At 45.2% G+C, this 19,855-nt stretch overlaps 1 protein-coding gene across 2 annotated transcripts; it reads right to left on the bottom strand.

Moving 5' to 3' along the window:
- Window positions 1–672: 672 nt before the first annotated feature.
- On the bottom strand, window positions 673–19,019 carry LOC115083841 (oocyte zinc finger protein XlCOF6-like). 2 transcript variants are annotated; one of them, XM_029587868.1, is made up of 4 exons: window positions 18,782–19,019; window positions 18,310–18,436; window positions 9,377–9,496; window positions 673–3,448 (listed from the first exon to the last, which is right to left on the bottom strand). In XM_029587868.1, exons 1-4 carry the CDS (start codon window positions 18,803–18,805, stop codon window positions 1,035–1,037), a joined length of 2,685 nt encoding a protein of 894 aa, XP_029443728.1. In that variant the 5' UTR covers window positions 18,806–19,019; the 3' UTR covers window positions 673–1,034. The 2 variants fall into 2 exon arrangements, with proteins under 2 accessions (XP_029443728.1, XP_029443730.1); XM_029587870.1 differs by lacking the exon at window positions 18,782–19,019 and having other exon boundaries at window positions 18,291–18,413.
- Between the last annotated feature and the right edge of the window lie 836 nt (window positions 19,020–19,855).

Genomic DNA, 19,855 nt, shown 5'->3' with positions numbered 1-19,855 from the left:
CCCGAAGGCACCTGGACTACCAGTGGCTAAACGCACCATCTCCAGCTGGATAGCACGATGCATCACGTTCTGCTACAACAAGCAGAAACTACAACTACATTCTACTCCTAACGCTCACCAAGTCAGAGCAGTGGCGGCTTCCTTGGCACATCTTAAAAATGTACAGCCCATAGACATTTGTAAGGCAGCTACATGGTCATCGCTCCATACCTTCACATCTCACTACTGCCTTGATCAACAAGCAGCCACTGATGCGAAGATAGGACATGCAATTCTGCAATCTCTATCCTCTCGTTCACGGTGACTGCCACACTGTTAATGATCACGTACAAACATATATATATATCATAAACAATGTGATCGGGAGTTTGGGACTCCCATGACAGCATGGCTAATTTAGCCCTGCTATCAATGGGAAAAAGCAAGTTTGCTTACCGTAAAAAGTGTTTCCGTAGATAGCAGAATGAATTAGCCATGCTGACCCACCCACCTCCCTGGCAGTCGCCGTCTCTTCGATTACACTACAGCTTAATCACAGACTGAGGAGAATCTGTTACTTTCCTGCACGGGAACACACGTGCAGCTGCAGAGAGCTAAAATCTAATCTCTGCTTGTTAAAGCTCCGCCTCCCAGGCCTGACTGACAGATCCCATGACAGCATGGTTAATTCATCCTGCTATCTACGGAAAAACCGTTCACGGTAAGCAAACTTGCTTTTTCCCACACTCAGTACATGTAAAGGATTTTACTACAGAATGGATTCTCTAGTGGATTTTGAGAGATTTTGAGTGTTTGTATCTTTAACCATTCTCTGATGCCTTCTGAGACTGCTCTTCTGACTAAAGCCTTTAACATACTCAGTGCATGTAAATGGTTTTATTCCAGTGTGGATTCTCTGATGAAATGCGAGAGATACTCTGTGACTAAGGCTTTTAAAACACTCAGTGCACAAGAATGGTTTCACTCCAGTATGAATTCTCTGGTAGATTCTCAGATATTCTATGTGAATAAAGCTTTACCACACATATGAGTCTTTATAGTCCATTGTGAATTCTTTGGTGAATTTTGAAAGATTTTGTGTATCTGAATCCTTTACCACAATCAGCACATTTAAATGGTTTCACATTACTGTGGATTCTCTGGTGGACTGTGAGACTTGCCTTCCAACTGAAGCTTTTACCACATTCAGTACATGTAAATGACTTCATTCCAATGTGGATTCTCTGGTGGCTTTTGAGATAGCTCTTGCGACTGAAGCTTTTACCACACTCAGTACATATACACGGTTTCACATTACCATGGCTTATTTGGTGGTCTATGAGGCTTATCCTCCAACTGAAACTTTTACCACATTCTGTACATTTAAATGGCTTAATTCCAGTGTGGATTCTCTGGTGGCTTGTTAGATGGGTCTTCCGATTGAAGCCTTTACCACACTCACTACATGTAAATGGTTTTATTCCAGTGTGGATTCTCTGATGACTAGTGAGAGCTGACTTCAGAGTAAAGCTTTTGCCACACTCAGTGCATGTAAATGGTTTCATTTCACTGTGGATTCTCTTGTGGAATGTGAATTTTCTTTTCTCATTAAACCTCTTACCACACTCGTTACATGCAAATGGTTTCAATTCAGAATGCAGTCTCTGGTGGCTTATGAGGCTTGCCTTCCAACTGAAGTTTGTACCACACTGAGTACATGTAAATGGTTTAATTTCAGTGTGGATTCTATTGTGTACTGTGAGGTTGGACTTATAACTGAAGCTTTTACCACACTCAGTACATGTATATGGCTTTAGTCCAGTGTGGATTATCTGATGGCTTGTGAAGCCTGTCTTACGACTAAAGCTTTTACCACATTCAGTACATGTAAAAGGTTTCATTTTACTGTGTATTCTCTGGTGGACTGTAAGGTTCGCCTTTTGACTGAAGCTTTTACCGCATTCAGGACAGGTAAATAGTTTCACTCCAGTGTGGATTTTCTGGTGAATTTTGAGAGATGTTATGTAACTGAAGCTTTTATCACATTCAGTACATGCAAATTGTTTTATTCCAGTGTGGGTACTATGGTGGCTTGTGAGATGGCTCTTCCGGTTGAAGCCTTTACCACATTCAGTACATGTAAATGCTTTTACTCCAGTATGTATGCTATGGTGCCTAGTTAGAAATGTCTTTTGACTAAAGCTTTTACCACAGTCAGTACATGTAAATGGTTTCATTCCAGTGTGGATACTCTGATGGACTGTGAGGTATGCTTTCCGACTAAAGGTTTTATTACACTCAGTACATGTTGGTTTCATTCCAGTATGAATTCTCTGGTGGTCTGTGAGGTATGCTTTCCGACTAAAGGTTTTATCACACTCGGTACATGTAAATGGTTTTATTCCAGTGTGAATTCTCTGGTGGCTTGTGAGAGATGCCTTCTGACTAAAATTTTTACCACACTCAGTACATGTAAATGGTTTTACTCCAGTGTGGATTCTCTGGTGGATTGAGAGGCTTCCCTTCCGACTAAAGCTTTTACCACACTGAGTACATGCATATGGATTTAATCCTGTGTTTATTCTCTGGTGATTTGAGAGTTTTGTCTTTTGACTGAAGCTTTTTCCACTTTCAGTAGATATAAATTGTCTCTCTCCTTTGTGGATTGGCTGTTGTGGGAGTTCTGCCTGCCTACTGAAGCCTTTTACAGATTGACTAAAGGAGAATGGTCTCTCAACAATATGGGTTTCTATTTGTTTTAAAAAGACTTTCCTTTGATTGAAGCTTTTATTGCATTCATTATTTGAATTTTGTCGTCTTTCTCCTTGGTACAATTTTGGATGTTTTGTGAAGTTTTCTTTCTGATTGAAGATTTTGTCACCATCAGTAGAAGAAACTGTTCTCTCTTCTGTGCAGCTTATCTTGGATTTTTTGGGGCTTGCTTTATTAATAAAGCTTTTTGAATGCTCTGCACTTGTACATTTTTTTCCTTTATTGATTTCCTGGTGTTGCCTTAGTTCTTGCTTACTAATGAAACCTCTCCCAGACTCAGAACATGTAAAAGGTGTCTCTCCTGTGCATGTTTTTTGTTGCACCTCTAGTTCCTCCTTATGACTGAAAGTTTTCCCACTGTCTGCAAATGTAGATGGTCTCTCTTCAGCATGAGATCTATGCTGTGATTTCAGAGTCACAGGATCCCTGAGGAGTATCTCACATACATCACATACACACTGTTCATCTGTTGTCTGCTCTTCCCCTGTATGTGGGATATTTTTGGTACTTTGTTCACTCAGAGCTGCTGAAGTTTTTTGCTTTTCTTTGATGGATTGACTCTGGCACTTTTTTCCCCACTCAGAACAGGAAGACTTATCCTCCACCTCTCTTTCTGATAACATCTTGTTGCCTTCTAGATTCTCATTGAGCTCCCTGTGATGTGTGTCTGTGTTATTGTATCTGGGATCTTCATTTTCTAGATAAAAAAAAGTAAACACTGGGCATTAGTGTAGGAGAAGGACAGTGGAAAGAGTTCAGTAATATAATAACATTTACATTTTCTTGTTGTGTTCTTGCTATTCTCCTGAAGTGATTACATTCAGGTACTGTAGGTATTCCCTGGTTCTCAGCACGGTACTCTAACCACTAGGCTACTCCTCCACTCCACCTAACATTGACCTGTAATGTTGTGTCTTGTCCTCTTGCATGCAAATGAAAGGGACAGGATACAGAAATATTTTAAGTCTTTGGGGATCATGGAGGACACAATTTAGTTATAAATTTCCCTTTCTCTCGGTCTAAATATATTTGTGAAGATTTAAACTAATTGAGCAGAAACATTCCCAGAGGTGGGTTTAGATTGGGGAAAGATTTTTTTTTTTTTTTTTTAACTTTTGTACTTTTTTTTCCATTTCAAAAGTGCCTGCACTTGATACAAGGTCCAGGGGTAAAAAGTAGCTGCAGACTGTCCCCCAGTGTGGACACCATGAAATTTCCCCATGATCTGCAGTGGGAGAGTCGAGATGGAGGAGTGAGCCTGGGACGCACAAGAGGTAACCCAGCACAGGAGCGACTATTACAGCTAAAGAGTGGGGGCAAAGGGGAGAGCGATGACACAACTGCCTGTCTACCCAAGACAAAGCCTACTTGATCATGATGAATAAGACTAGGTAATATGGTTTTCAATTGTTCTGCAAAAAGTTTTGCCAGCAACTTGCTATCTTGGTTGATCAAGAGAACAGGTCTATATGACGAAGTTAAGGTAGGATCTCTTCCTGCATTTTGTAGAATTGTTACCAATTCTAAGTTGGTTGTGGTGCATAAATTCCCAATTTGCAAGTTTTGGTAGTGTTAAAGAATGGTAAAACTCATCTCTATCAGTCATTGAATCAGAAATTGTGAACTAAAGATGTTCATAAACCCTGCAAAAAATGTCTTGTATTTAAGAACATAAGAAATTGCCATGCTGAGTCAGACCAAGGGTCCATCAAGCCCAGCATCCTGTTTCCAACAGAGGCCAAACCAGGCCATAAGAACCTGGCAATTACCCAAACACTAAGAAGATCCCATGCTACTGATGCAATTAATAGCAGTGGCTATTCCCTTAGGGGTAGATTTTTAAAAAGTGCGCCTTCGCGTACTTTTGTTGGCGCATCAGGCGCCAACAAAAGTACGCTGGATTTTAGTAGATACGCGCGTAGCCGCGCGTATCCGCTAAAATCCTGGATCGGCGCGCGCAAGGCTGCCGATTTCGTGTAGCCGGCGTGCGCCGAGCAGCCTACCTCCGTTCCCTCCGAGGCCGCTCCAAAATCGGAGCGGCCTCGGAGGGAATTCTCTTTCGCCCTCCCCTCACCTTCCCCTCCCTTCCTCTACCTAACCCACCCCCCCCGGCCCTGTCTAAACCCCCCCCTACCTTTGTCGGGGGATTTACGCCTCCCGGAGGGAGAAGTAAATCCCCGCGCGCCAGCGGGCCGCTAGCGCGCCGAGACGCAACCCGGGGGCGGTTCCGGAGGGCGCGGCCACGCCCCCGGACCGCCCCAGGCCAAAACCACGCCCACGGGCTCACCCCCGAAATGCCACATCCCGCCCCAAAACGCCACGCCGATCGGCCCCGCCTCCGACACACCCCCGATACACCCCCCTCGAAAAACCCCGGGACTTACGCGAGTCCCGGGGCTCTGCGCGCGCCGGCAGGCCTATGGAACATAGGCGCACCGGCGCGTAAGGCCCTGCTCGCGTAAATCCGGGCGGATTTACGCGAGCAGGGCTTTTAAAATCCGCCCCTAAGTAAACTTAATTAATAGCCGTTAATGGACTTCTCCTCCAAGAACTTATCCAAACCTTTTTTGAATCCAGTTACACTAACTGCACTAACCACATCCTCTGGCAACAAATTCCAGAGCTCTACTGTGCGTTGAGTGAAAAAGAATTTTCTCCAATTAGTCTTAAATGTGCTACTTGCTAACTTCATGGAATGCCCCCTAGTCCTTCTATTATTCGAAAGTGTAAATAACCGAGTCACATCACAGAGACTTGGTTTGTCTGTATAGATTCCCTTTCTTATCCTTCATATCAAGAATATAAGTTTGTTTCCTTTTTTGCTGTACTAATCAAGCTAGGAATTTACCAGCATGATTACCATATTTGTACAGCCTTGCCTTATAGTACAGAATGGATGCTTGCATTTTTTCTTACAATCAAAGATTCAAGTTTAGTCTACATGTCTCTTTTGGTGTCAAAGATACTATTTCTAAGTTGTTCTACCTTCGCAACAATTAGCTATTGGGAAAGATGTTTCCAAGGCATTTAAAAAATTGTTTTTCTTTCTGAACATATAGGAAATTATATCACCCCTGAGCACAACATTGATCATTTCCCAAAATGCCCTAGCATCCATTTCCTCACACCAATTGTTGGATTTATATAGGAGTAGCCCAGTGCTGTTCCTTGGGACTTTGGGCAAGTCTCTTTACCCTCCATTACTTTAGGTACAAACAGACTGTGAGCCCTCTGGGGACAAGGAAATAATCCGCTTTGACGTGCTGAAAAACATAATACAAATAAAATAAAAACTTGTAATGTAAAACCAGGGGGAAAACAATCAGCTATAGGATTCACTCCTATATTAGCACACAAGATGTATGCATATAAAGACTGTGATATCAGGAAATAATCTATCCTGGAAAAAGAACCGTAGACATGAGAGAAGAAGGAATATTCACACAAGCTTTCCCGGATGCCAATTGATCGAACACCTCCAAGCAACCCCTAATCTCCAACTATACCATGGTTAACTAATCTCCAACATGGTTAACTAATCTCCAACACGGTTAACTAATCTCCAAATACACCATGGTCATCCTTATCTTCTATCGTTTACCTGTGTGAATTTAATAACCTTTCCTTTCTCTTCCTTCTCAGCCAAGTTCTTATCACCCTGTTATATGTAACTGCCTTTTCAACACCATTGTTATAGTTATGTTTACTATGCACCCCTGTTTTATGTGAACCAGCACGATGTGACTGCTGTCTCGAATGCCGGTATATAAAAATTTGAAATAAATAAATTCTATTTCATCTGAGTGTAACCTTCTTCAAATATCGACCAAGTTTAATAACACTGGGAGACGCTATAAATGCGTTGGCCAAGACCCTCACCATAAAACGATACAAATGGAGGCTGCAGCTTTATTGTAAACATTAACAACCTATTCCAGTACTCGAGCCACGTGGTTACCCATGATGCCAGCTGTGCCAACATCACCTCGCCTTCCACCAAGCAGGACGACCTTCAAGTGCAGGCCTCCACAGTGTTTTCAAGCAAGGTGGCCGCCCTACGGGAAGCTTGCTGGCTCAAGAACCTGCCACAAGCTATGAAGCTGCAACAGCTTTACGAGTACACGTTCCACAAAGAAACCTCCGCTCAGCAAACAAAGCACTACTAACAATCCCTTCAGTAAAGTCAGCAAAATTAACCCAAGTGAGAGAAAGGGCTTTATCATTGGCTGGGCCCATACTATGGAACACGATGCCACCCGAACTCAGATTACAGAATAATCTCAAAACTTTTAAGAAAAATCTAAAAACATGGCTCTTTAAAAAAGCCTTCACTAAAGAGTGTGGAGGGTAGAGAATGAAAGTACAAGGTAATGCAGATGAGAATGAATTTAATCAATCCTACTTTTAAGAAGTAATATTTCAAAGCGATAGTAACTCAATAATATACCTGGACTTGACCAACATTACTCAAATAATGATTTTATTTATGAAATTGCAACCGAACTTTATTGGCACCTGTTAGAATGTAAGATATCCTACATTTACTTACCTTAGTCTATGTGCCTATTTGTAAATCGTTGCGATGGTATATAACTTAGCGACGGTATAGAAAAGTTTTTAAATAAATAAAACAAACATGTACAATAACGAGAATAATCAACTAACATGAACCGACTAACTACCATATGACAGTAACAAAATGCAATGACCATTAAGCAAGAGAATTTCTCATCCCCTCTCTGTTTTTTTACTTTTTTTTTTTTTTTTTTTAAATAGTTCCACAAAATCGGGAGGATGGATGGAAATGCCTGAGATTCAGCTCACCTTACAAGTTTCAGAGATCCCTCCCTCCACACTAAACATCCACTCAGCTACCAAATCTGAAAATGAGGATTTGAGTCCATGACATTTCTAGAGCAAAAATGTTTGGGTATCTAAAATGGCTGTAATGGACCCAGCTGCTATTTACCCCCGATCCCTGCCAGCAGGGGCCCTCATTGAGCTATGCTCAGGCCCACTCTAGCTGCCGTCTTACAGGCTACATGACTCAGCAAGGCATTCCCTATAAGAACCTCCTTCGTAGTTCCCTCTGTGCCTTTTAATGGAGTCACCTCGCCTCCTTGTTTTGGCCATCCTTGTGCTGAAGTGTGTCCTTAAGGACTCTTGGCCTTCATGTCTTGCCTTGCCTTAATTCCTGTGTGGCCCATGCGGCCCTTCTGCCTTGCCTAGTCCTGTTCCCACAATGGCCTGTTTCGGCCTACTTGTTTTTTTTCTGTCTTGTCCCTGTATTTTTCCTCCCTTGCTCTTTGTTCATGAATCCTTGGCTAATATACCTTGCCATCCCTCTGCGATGAACCCTGCCCTGTTTGGACCTCCGGCCTGCCTGCTCTGCCTTGGCTTCTTTCTTGTTCATGATCTTTGTTTTGTCCTTACCTTTGTGGGCCTTTCCCATCTGCATGTATTTCATGTTCTGTCTGGTCCAGGCCCAGCTAGCTTGTCTCGCTCCTGCCTTGTACCCCTGGTACTGTTCCTGCCTGTGTGTTACACTCTGTTCCAGCCGTGTTTCTCAGTGTTCCTGCCCTGCCTTACCTCTCAGCCCAGCCTTCTGTCCCTGTCCTACCTTACTTTGCCTTGCAGTCAGCCTCCCATGGACTGATCTCCTGTCCTGACTCAGACTCACCTTGCTCTTGTCTTGCTGTTTTCTATCAGCCCTGACCTCGGCCTAGACCCAGACTTTGTATATTCTATACCTGCCTTGAATTGGACCCAGACTCCCCCTTGTATTCGACCACTGCCTGCTTGTATTCTATGAGGAAAGTCCTGCCGGTTACCAGAATTTGCGGGCTCAACCCAAGGGGGAAGGTGGCTGGCCAGGCAGAAGACCCTGCCGTGCTCCACTGTAGAGCCCTGGACTGTGCCTGCTGGGGGAGTGTCCAGCCTGCCTGACAGTGCCATGGACTTTACTGCTTTCTGATATAATATATGGTTTAAATGCTTCCTTACGCTATCCAGATGTTCTTTATTTGCTAAAATCTTTGAATTAAGATTCTGCTGTTTTACGACTTAACTAATCAGTCAATTTTAATATTTTATCATCTCTGGCTTTATTTTTCTGTACTACAGAGACAACAATGTCTCCTCTTATCACAGTTATTCTCTTCCCCTGCTCCGAGTGATCCTTTATTAATTCCCACTTCCCCCTGGCCAGCAGGAGGAGATCAGCACTTTGTGCCACTTCTGCTTCCTTCTCTACAGGCTTTACTCTTATGTTTCAATGCCCAGAGATGGGGGTACCCCAGGTATGATGGAGCCCCATGCTTTCAAACATTGAGAATGAAGCCAGAAGAGGTGGCAGATGGGGCATGAAGTGCTGCTCTCCTCCTGTCAGTGGGATTAGGGGAGAAGAGCACTGAGCCAGGTCTGTTGCTACTGCGGCACAGAAGACTTTCCCCACAGTGCACCAGTAAACAAGCTCTGTCTCTGACTGGTGCCTGTAACAGAAACCCTGCAAGTGATTACAGAGATCTGCAGAGGAGCTTGTGCAGGGGTCTCTGCAGTTCTCAGCTGCTCCTTCTACTCTGCATCTCAGCAGTTTTACCCCGGTCCCTCTTATTCCTGCACTCACCTGAGCAGCTGCTTCTCCCAGTTCCTCTTTCCTCTGATCCCGGCTCATCCCTGATGTACGGCTCTTCCCCTCGTTCAATGTGGGATATAATATCAGGGGTGACAGTCGGAGAGCTTGATCCTGGAATAAGAACCATGAATTAGGTTTCTCATCATCACTCTGGGTGAGATTCCCCCAGATTGGAAAACTTTTCAGCACAAAGATATTCATCAGCCACAAGGAACAAAAATATTCAAACCCTCAGTTACAGAGGAAGAGTTTTGGGGTCCTGCAGGTCTCAGAAATCTCACATAAAATTCCTCTTCTCAACTTTTCAATCTAGCTCCCATTAAGAATAGCGTAATATATTATCTGCCTCATAATATACCCAAGCCTCATTATCCTTTATTCAGATATAGTAATCAGGTCCCTACCAAATAGGATTTATAACGGAGGTCCCCAAACTTGGTCCAGGAGGGCTGCCAACCAATCGGGTTTTGAGGATTTCCACAATGAACATGCTTTTGATCTATTTGCATTCTCGTCCTCTATTGTATGCCAAGAGATCTCATGCATTTTCATTGTAGAAATCGTGAAAGCCTGGCTGGGCTACAGCCCTCAAGGAATAGAGTGTGAGACTCCCTGGCTTACAATCTAAGTTGGTACCTAAAGGCAATGGAGGGTAAAGTGGTTTGCCTAAAGTCACAGGGAGCATCAGTGGGAGAAGTGGGATTTGAACCCAGGCTTCCTTGCTTCTGAGCTCGCTGCTGTATATTTAGCCCTACTTTTATAACTATTCCTCTGCCTTGAAGTCTCATCATCACAGCACCATCCTGTGGCAAGGATCACACAACCATCGTTTCCTAGGCATGTCCAAATGTGATCCCACCGTCTAGACACTAGGTGTCACTGCAGAGCAATGACAGAGGCTTCCCTCCCTGTGGGATGAGAGCTGCGGCTTACAGCCAAATGCACTGTGCAACAGATCAGCAAACCACAACCTGCTGTATATACAATAGCACCCCCTCATTTCCCAAAAACATTCACCACTTCTCACATTGCCCGCAAGCATTCGTAGCTTCTCTCCATCAGGTTTCAACCCCTTCTTTCCTCACTGACTTTCAGCATTCACCCCTCTTCCAGGCCCACAAATCATTCTTGCCAGACTGGAGCTCTGTGTGAATCCTTCCTCCCTTCTCAGTTGGAGCAGACACCACCCAGCAGAGAAGACAGGAGGGGAACAGAAGCTATTCTCTACTCTGTACTTCAGCTTGTCAGCTCTAGTTACAGTCACAGGACAAAGAGTAAGAGAAAGTCCGGGGCCAAGCTGAGGTCAGGGCAGGCAGCAGTCAGTCACTGGGTACATGCCAAGAGTCGGGACAGGCAGTGAGCAAAGCGTAGTCCAGATCCGAAGGAATGGTCAGTGGCATGCAGCAGGAAAGAAAATAGTCCAGGACCAAAGCGAAGGTCAAATCCGAGGAGGCAGGCCAAGGCAAGTTAAGAAGCAAGGCAAGGAGGATGGACTAGGCTGGATGAGGCAAGGTAGGAAGCAGGAACACAATGGCAACAAGTACTGCATGGAAAGCTGGAGATTTGTTGCTGAGGCATCAATGGAGTGCCGGGCTGGCCTTTAAATAGAAGAAGCTACTGACGTCATCTAAAGATGCCTCTACAAGCTTTCCCACTGCTGGACTTTCAAAGGCTAGCACACGCTCCTAGAAGCAGTGCCGGCAGGAAGGAGGAGGAGTGAGTAGCACCATCCCTGCCACAGCAAAGGAAGCCTTGCATCGGGGCAGGCCGATGGCAGTATAAGGTGAGTGTGGCTGGTCGCAGGATCACCTCACAACCAGCCAGACAATACAGTACCCCCCCCTCCTAAGCCCTCTCCATAGGCTTCTTGGCTTTGGCTGATGGAAATCTATCATCATTTGGGGGGCCTTGGAGAATGGATACAGGTTCCCACGAGTTCTCCTCGGGTCCAAAACCTTTCTAGGATATAAAATATTCAAGACAGTTTCGGCGTCAAATGGAGCGCAGAACTTTTATTTATCCTAAAATTCAGTATCAGTCTTGCATACGGCTTCAGAGAGGCTAGGAGATTGTCGTGATGGACAAGAATGGACAGTGTGAGTGGAAGTTTAGTTGGTACGCCATGGCCCCTACCTGTAAAAGAATAGGGAATGGCTTAATAAACCTGGGTGCGAACTTGGTTGATGGCATCTTTAGGCTCAGTGTTTTGGGTGCTTAACCATACTAGTTCTCCTGGCCTGAACTGTCACCTGTTTTTTGAATTGGCTAGTTGCTGTGGTGAGTGGCTAATTCGTCTTTTTCCAATGGTTCTTAAGATCTCGACTCATGGCATTAGCTGCCGGGCAAGATACAGAGAGTGGGACTAGAAGAGGTATCTTGATGCCATAGATGATTTGAAATGGTGATGATCCAGTGGAACTTCCCACATGTTTGTTGTAGCAGAACTCTGCCCATGGGAGGAGAGGAGCCAAGTTGTCTTGGTGTTTCTGGATATATGATCTCAGGAAATTCTTGAGGATCTGGCTGATCCTTTCCATCTGCCCATTATTTGCGGATAATAAGTGGATATGAAGTCCAGCATGATTCCAAACTTCTTGCAGAGGCCTCTCCAAACTTGAGCTGTGAATTAAACTCCTTGGTCCAAGAGGATATGGGAAGGGTCGAAAGTCAAGCTGCACAAAGAGGTGAGCTAGTTCCGGTGCAGATGGCAGACCAGATAGCGGCATGAAGTGAACCATCTTAGAGAAGCGATATACCTGGACCCATATCATGGTATGGCCATTAGAGAGAGGGAGGTCAGTGATGAAGTCAGTGGACAGGTGGGTCCAGGGTTTCTTGTGGGCCAGCAATGGCTGTAACAGATCCAAGGGCCAGCATGAGAGTTCTTTTGCTTCGCACAAATGGAGCAGGACTCCATACAATGTTTCAAGTCTTGCTTCACCTGGGACACTATTAATAATGAAAGATTAATTCCAAAGTTCTGGAAACCCCAGAGTGTCCTGCCAAATGGGAGGGACCCAAGAAGCAAGAAGGTAGGCGATCTAGAAAAGCCGTTAGGAAAGCAAAAGGATAGATTCCAAAGTCTTTTTCAATCCTTTATTGTAGTGGAGACATGTTAAAACAAACACCTGACTCAGGCTAAGTTTCGCCACTCTAAAAGCGGCTGCCTCCCATAGCGAGATATGCAGTCACACATTGATGTGAGCAGAGACTACATATCCCACTGTGGAGCGGAAAGACGCCATTAGATGAATGGAGTCTTCAAGATTGTGATTTGTTTCATATAAATAAAGATACGCTTCCACTGAGGATCACTGATAAATGACACTACATCATAAGCTTGAAGCCATTAATGGGTTTGAGTCCAAATGAGTGTTTAAGCCCTTGAGGCAGCCGCTTTTAGGAGTGGCGAAACTGAGTCGGGCGTTTGTTTTTACACGTCTCCACTACAATAAAGAATTGAAAAAGACTTTGGCATCTATCCTTTTGCTTTCCTGCCAAATGGGAGGCCTTGGCTCATTTGAGTACCTTTTCCCATATATATGTTTGTGAACCACGGTTTTTCCTGGTGGCATGAGGACTGCCGTTGTGGCTACTATCCTTGCTGGGTCTATAACGTGAACATCTTCAATCTCAAAGAAACGTGAAAAGGTGTCAGCCCATTGGTTCTTCTCCGTGGGTTGATAGCACAGCTCAAAGTCAAAGCAGGTGAAGAAAAGTGACCACCTAGCCTGTTGAAGGTTGAGGCATTAGGCCCGCTGCAAATATTTCAGGTTCATGTGGTCAGTAAAAATAGTGATCAGGTATCTGGCTCCTTTTTTAGGAGGTGACACCACTTTTTCAATGCAAGCTTCACTGCCAGGAGCTCCCAGTCCCCGATTGTATAGTTTCTTTTAGTAGGCATGAATTTCTGGGAGGAGTACAAGCACAGCAAGAGAGTCCCTTGGTCATTGTGTTGGGTGAGGACAGCCCCTAACCCAAGGACAGAGGCATCTACCACCAAGACAAAGAGTTTGGACAGGTCTGGGTGTCACAGGCAGGGTTCCTGCGAGAATTCCTGTTTGAGATGTTGGAAGGCCTGGATGGCCTCCTCTGGCCAGTGCTTAGTGTCCGCACCCTTCTTGGTTAAGGGCAGTAAATGGGGCTGCCTGTGAGGAATACCAGAGTATAAAATGCCTATAGTAATTTGGAAATCCCAGGAAATCTTGCAGCTTGGGGCCAGTCCTGGATGGCCTTTACCTTCATGGGTTCCATTTGAAATCCATACCAGGAGATAATGTAACCCAGGAAGGGAAGCTCTTCCTGCTCGAATGTGCATTTATTTTAACTTTGTGTACAGATAGACAGTGTTCCTGCAGCCTCTATAATACTTGCTTGACATGCTCTTGATATTGAATCAATGATAGATGACATCCTCATCTTCTAAGTACATCACTACGAGAGAATACAGAAGGTCCGAAAGAGCTCATTGACCAAATGCTGGAATATAGCAGAGGAATTACATAGTCCAAACGGCATAACAAGATACTCATAGTGGCTATCTTTTGTATTAAATGCTGTCTTCCACTCATTGCCTTCTCGTATGCGTATGAGGTTATACGCCCTTCATAGATCAAGCTTAGCAAAGATCTGTGCTCCTTGAAGGTGATAAAATAGCTCAGTGATAAGGGGTAAAGGATAGCAGTTCTTCTTGGTGACTGCATGAAGGCCCTTGATTCTAAACAGGGCCTAAGGAATCTGTCCTTCTTTCCAATAAAGAAGCAGCCCGCACCCTGCCAGAGACAAGGAAGACTGGATTAAACCATTTCCAAGATTTTCTTGAAAGTACTATGACATAAAAGCAGTCACAGGTGCCGATAAGGGGTAGACGTGCATGCTCTAAGCTTCAACGGCAAGAGGAAGTGTGGAAAAAAAGGATTTGCATTCACAAAAAGCGGGGAGTAGCTTGCTTGTTACCGCAGTTACTACCCCAAACCAAATAAGCCAGATACTTTACTTTCAATGCATATCCAGCATAGCTCTCTGCTTCAATGGCAGGGGAGGAAGTCTGATACTTCATGCACATCCAGCATAGCTCTCTGCTTCAAAGGCAGGGGAGAAAGTCTGATACTTCATGCACATCCAGCATAGCTCTCTGCTTCAAAGGCAGGGGAGAAAGTCTGATACTTCACGCACATCCAGCATAGCTCTCTGCTTCAACGGCAGGGGGAATGTAGAAAGGTGGATCTATATACAGACAATAACCAACAAGGACTGAGTTACATAGTCTGGGTAAACAAAGGCATGGGTGTAGCTTGCTTATTGCGGTGGTTACTACCCCTAACTATGATAGATATTCACTTGGATGCAGTTCCAATACTGCTCTCTACATTAATGGTGGGGGTGGAAGGGAAATTGAACCAAAAGGTTACTAAGAGCCAAGAGTAACAGAAGTATGGGAGAGAAAAAAAAAAGTGCATAGCTTGCTGGGCAGACTGGATGGGCCGTTTGGACTTCTTCTGCCGTCATTTCTATGTTTCTATAAGGTGGCATCTTTCCTGGTAGGAGGTCTACGGGGCAATCGTAAGATCTGTGTACTGACAAGGTCTCCAGCTGTTGCTTGTTGAAAACATTGGCGTAGGTGGCTTGCTGTGGCAGCAGTGCTGCATGACGGTGGCTAGAGCCACGGTAACAGGTGGCAGGTCCAGAGATAAGCATGCCTCGGCACACGTAGAACCCCACCGGGCCAGCTGCAGTGTGCCCCAGTGTATGGAAGGCTGGTGTCACTGGAACCAGGGGAGTCCCAAGAGAATAGGAGTTGACTGCCCTGGAGAGCACATAGAAGGTGAGGGTTTACTTGTGGAGAAGGCCCATTTACATGGCAAGAGGCAGGGTCACCTTGGTGAGCTGATCTGGGAGAGGCTCACTGTAGACTAAAGAAATGGTAATAGCATTGTCCAAGGTGGTTGTGGGCTGACAAACCAGTAACTCCTCAATAAAGTTGCAGCCTGCTCCAGAGTCCAAGAAAGCCTGTGTGGCTCATGGATTTTTTCATGGCAAGGTCAACAGGTACCAGCATCTGTGGAGAGGGAGGTATCTGAACTAAGGTTACTTCTCCAACCTAGGTGTGGAGGTTTTCCCTGACTTCTTAGAGCAGTGACTGGAGAGGTGGCCCCGGCCAGTGCAATACAGGAAGAACCTGAGTTGCCTCAGTCTCCATTTTTCCTCTTGTAGAGCCTCTAGCGCCCCAATTGCCATGGCTCCTCTGTGGGGTGGGGGGGGGGTGGCGATGGCTTCCAGTCAGGTGAGGCTGCCAGGGTCCGATGGAACCAGGGAGCCCCCCGGGAGGCCTTGCGCTCCTGAGCAAGCTCTTGAAACCTTATGACTACCCAAATGGCCAGGGCGATAAGACCATCTAAGGTAGACGGGATATCATGGACGCCTAGCTCATTCTTGATTTGGCCAGACAGCCCAAACCAGAAGATGGCTGTCTGGCTATTTTCGCCCCCTGTATCTGGTGGATACAAGGTAGTTCTGCAGTTGTGGAGGAGGTATGGCCAGGCTTATTGAAAAGCAAGTGGGAATAGTAGGAGAAAGGTATCCAGGTTTTGCAGAATCGCATTCCCATAATGGGAAAGCACAAGCAAGGGCAGTGCCGCCCATCAATGAGAGCATATACATCACTTTAGCCCAGTAGGAAGGAAACAGGGCTGACTGGAACTTAAAGTGCATTAGGCACTGATTTATAAAGCCCCTGCATTCTTTAGGAAACCCAAGATAGCTGGACAGTGGAGGCAAGTGCAGCACAGGGGAGCGAGACCAACTCAAGTGGAAGTGGGGCCATAGGGGCCAGAACTGGGAGCTGACCGGGCTGCTGAAAGGATTGGCGGTAAGGATGAAGGCCATGTCCATCCTTACTGGCAATCCTTCCAGCAGCCCGGTCACTTGATCCAAGATCTCGTGCTGCTGCTGAATGTCCTGCGCTAACCTTAGAACAGCCTGAAGAGCAGATGGTCCTGCCGAGTCCATGGCCTCAGAAATCTTGTAAGGAAAGTGAACTCTTGTGCAGTGGTGTGGTTGGCGCAGCCTAGTGGAAGAACCCTCTAGGCCCTCGCCAACAGCTGGTGAATGTGCCCTGGGATGGAACAGAGCTGGGAGTTTCATCTATAACAACCGCTTTCCTCACAGGTTGAGCTCTTAGGTTCCAGGGGCTGGCGGGACATAGGTGATGTCCCACAGAGCAAAGAGTAAGAGAGTCTTGAGCCAAGCTGAGGTCAAGGCAAGCAGTAGTCAGAGAGTCACTGGGTATAGGCCAAAGGTTGGGGCAGTCAGCTAGCGACGTGTAGTCCAAGTCTGTAGCAGTGGTCAATGGCAGCCGATAGGCAAGAGAGTTCTCCAGGTCCAAACTGAAGGTAAAATCCAAGGAGGCAGGCAGAGGCAAAGTAAGAAGCAAGGCTAGGAGGATGGACTGGAGGGCTGGATAAGGCAAGATGGACTGGACGAAGCAGGACAAGCCAATGACAAAGCAAGATATTGCAGACTGGATGAGATAAGGCAGTAAGCAGGAACACAACAGCAACATGTTCTGCATGGCAAAGCAGGAGACCCATTGCTGAGGCATCAATGGAGTGCCAGGCAGGTCTTTAAATAGGGGAAGCAGGTTTTCCCGCCACGGGGCTTTTGAGGGCTGACACACCTAAAGGTGGCACTGGCAGGATGGAGGAGGAGTGAGCTCCGAGGTCCCCGCGTGGGGACAGGCTGACGGCTTCCCAGGGCGAGTGCGGCTAGTCGCAGGAGAACCCAAGACCAGCCAAACAGTACATCTCTGGGCAAAGATTACATCATTTTTGCCTGCCACAGCAGTGCAGTATTTAGAAACATGTAGTACTCAGGTTCTGCAGTTTATTAAATTCCACAGGAATGACCCCAAAGTGATCACTATATAGGAAACAAAAGAAGAGGCACAAACATATAACTTTTTTAAGATATTCTCTAAAACATTTTAAATCAAGATCTCAAACAAATCTAAAACATTTTTTTTTAATTTATAATTTCTACTCAAAGTCACAGCCTCAGACACCAGGTGTTTAAAATTCAATAACCCATCTCTTGCCTTGCAATGGGCTACAAACGGAAGTCAGAAAACACCGCTGATGTAATCAATCAGCGATGCCGGGTTAGTCGCAAGCACTGATTACAAGGAGTCCCTGAGGCAGGCAACGGGTGGTTACCGAAACACTGGCAGGTGTCAGGTTACTTTTGGATAAAGTACAAAAAGGAATACAGTGTCCACATTATTGGTGTTCTAGTCGGATTGAAAAGCCAGTCTTTTTTCATATAGAGAACAAGCCAGTCATATTCAGTTAAGTAAAAAATGTTCTAGTAGAATAGTTTAGGCATAGCCGACTAGCAGATGATTCATACATTGGTGTTGTTTCCGACACCATTTGTATCCCATTGCAAGGCAAGAGACAGGCTACTGAATTGTAAAACACCTGGTGTCTGATGCTGTGGCTTTGATTAGAAATTAAACATTACATTTTTTTTTAGATTTGTTTGAGATCTTGATTTAAAATGTTTTAGAGGATATCATAAAAAAGTTATATGTTCTGTGCCTCTTCTTTTATTTCCTATATGTTGAACAATATACAACCCAAAGCGATCACTACAGCATTCTCCCACTTTTCAGTTTTTTGTTAACCAAATCTCACCAGGAGAATCTCACATTCAGAAATGTCTATCATGATGTCCCAAGGCTTCTAATACAAATGTAATTATTTGGGTTTATTACCAACCTCTTTGAATAAGAAATTCATTTAAATCACGGTACAACATACTAGAATAGAAAGATACAATCACAGAATAAACTTGAAAATAAACATCTCAGCATAAGAATAGGTTGTAGCAGCAAGTTCGAGACACTCACATGTAAAATTGCCCCTTACCCAGTGAGTTGAGCATCTGATAATTCTCCTGCATCACATCCTTGTAAAGCTCCTTCTGCCTTTCATCTAAATCCTCCCACTCCTCCTGGGAGAAATAGACAGCGATATCCTCAAAGGTTACTGGGTCCTGAAACACAAACCAGAAAACACACTCAGCTACTTCTGAATCACATCCATCAAGAGAACTCCTAGTGCAGGGGTTTAGCCAGATGGGGAAGAGTTTTCTGGGTGTAAATAATACCCAGTCCCAGAGCAGGATTAGATGAACTGGAAACCAGTTACACACAAAATCTTACTTTATAGGACTCTTGAATTCTCTCCTTACATTCAGGAGGATCCCATAGGGTCTTTTCTGCACCCCAGGTCTGCTCGGGGTCTTATTACAGTCAGGGCTGACTCTGCAGTGTCCCAGGTTAGAAAGCTGCAGCAGTGCTTGTATAGAGAGGGCAAGACGTTGGGGGCAATCTCCTACCTGAGCAGAAGCTCCTGCAGGCATTTTCCTATCTGCTTTCAGGATTAGAAATGAGTTGGGTGCTCTTTCTCGGACTGAGAAAGAGCTGAGTGATTTCCACTTGCAGTGCAGCTCAAGGGCTATTACAGGGGTAGAAGCTGAGACTTAGCGCTGGTTTCCAGCTCTAAACCTGCAAATGAAAAGACGAAGAGAGAAAAGACTCTGTGCCTCAGTCTCCAGCACATAGCAGCTCCACTTCCTGTTGGGCGCAGCCTGATGACGTCACACAGGAGAGGGCAGGGCTTTACACCGAGCGCTATCACTGCTGCTGAGAGCCTTTTCTGGTTCTTTATGAATATTCATTGTCTCCTGCTTTTAGATAAGATTACCAGATCACACTCTACTTCCCCTCCCTTTAGCATTAACCCTTTCCTAGCCTGTAAGCATCAACATCATTATCTTGTATTTGTTTCAAGCTTTTCCAGGAGAAGAGTTCAAAGCGTGTTACAGCAAGGTATGAGGCTTACAATGGGCACAGCCTTTATCACTAATACAATACTGAGTCCGTCTAAATAGGAATGAATGGTAAATTTGTAATCCCTATCCTAATCAGTTCTTTGGTTCAGGAGGACCATGAATGGCCCCCATGACCCTCCCGGGTTCCCGCATGGGGGGGGGGGGGGGAACAATGTCTTTTCATGGCCCTTAAGGTTTGCTCTCTTTCTCTGGGGCTCTTTTGCACACTGGTGTAGTCACATTAATGAAACCAAGAGCCATTTTTGATTAACAGTAAGCCCTTAGTTGACCAGATAGTATAGGTTAGTGTGTGGGGGAGGATCTTTTTCCTTTCAGCCCCTCCCTCTGTGGGATCTGAGAATGGCTGTTCCCCCTGAAAGGCTTTATAACAACTCTCTCCTGAGATCCTAAGAGTTTTTGGAGAGTTAGGAGGCGGTGAGTAGTGTTACCTTTTTTTGTGTTTTCCATGCCCATTCAGAGGAATCAGGCTAACCCAACCTGGGGGGTCCTGACCAAGGTCAGGGGAGACTTTCCTTCCAGTCTACTCACTAGCTGGTTGGGATATCCCTCTGTGTTGTT

Source organism: Rhinatrema bivittatum, chromosome 2 (genome assembly GCF_901001135.1).
Source record: "Rhinatrema bivittatum chromosome 2, aRhiBiv1.1, whole genome shotgun sequence".
In the NCBI taxonomy this organism is placed as follows: Eukaryota; Metazoa; Chordata; class Amphibia; order Gymnophiona; family Rhinatrematidae; genus Rhinatrema; species Rhinatrema bivittatum.
The sequence above is the reverse complement of the archived record's forward strand: the minus strand, read 5'-3'. Positions and strand labels throughout refer to the sequence as shown.

Bases quoted from the DNA above. Each gene is read 5' to 3' on its own strand.
- LOC115083841 (XM_029587868.1), bottom strand. From the start codon at position 18,805: ATGCCTGCAGGAGCTTCTGCTCAG. The intron at 18,437-18,781 runs GTAGGAGATTGC...TTTGTGTTTCAG, and splicing joins CTGCAGGAGCTTCTGCTCAG to GACCCAGTAACCTTTGAGGA. The intron at 9,497-18,309 runs GTAAGGGGCAAT...TTCTTATTCCAG, and splicing joins TCAGATGCTCAACTCACTGG to GATCAAGCTCTCCGACTGTC.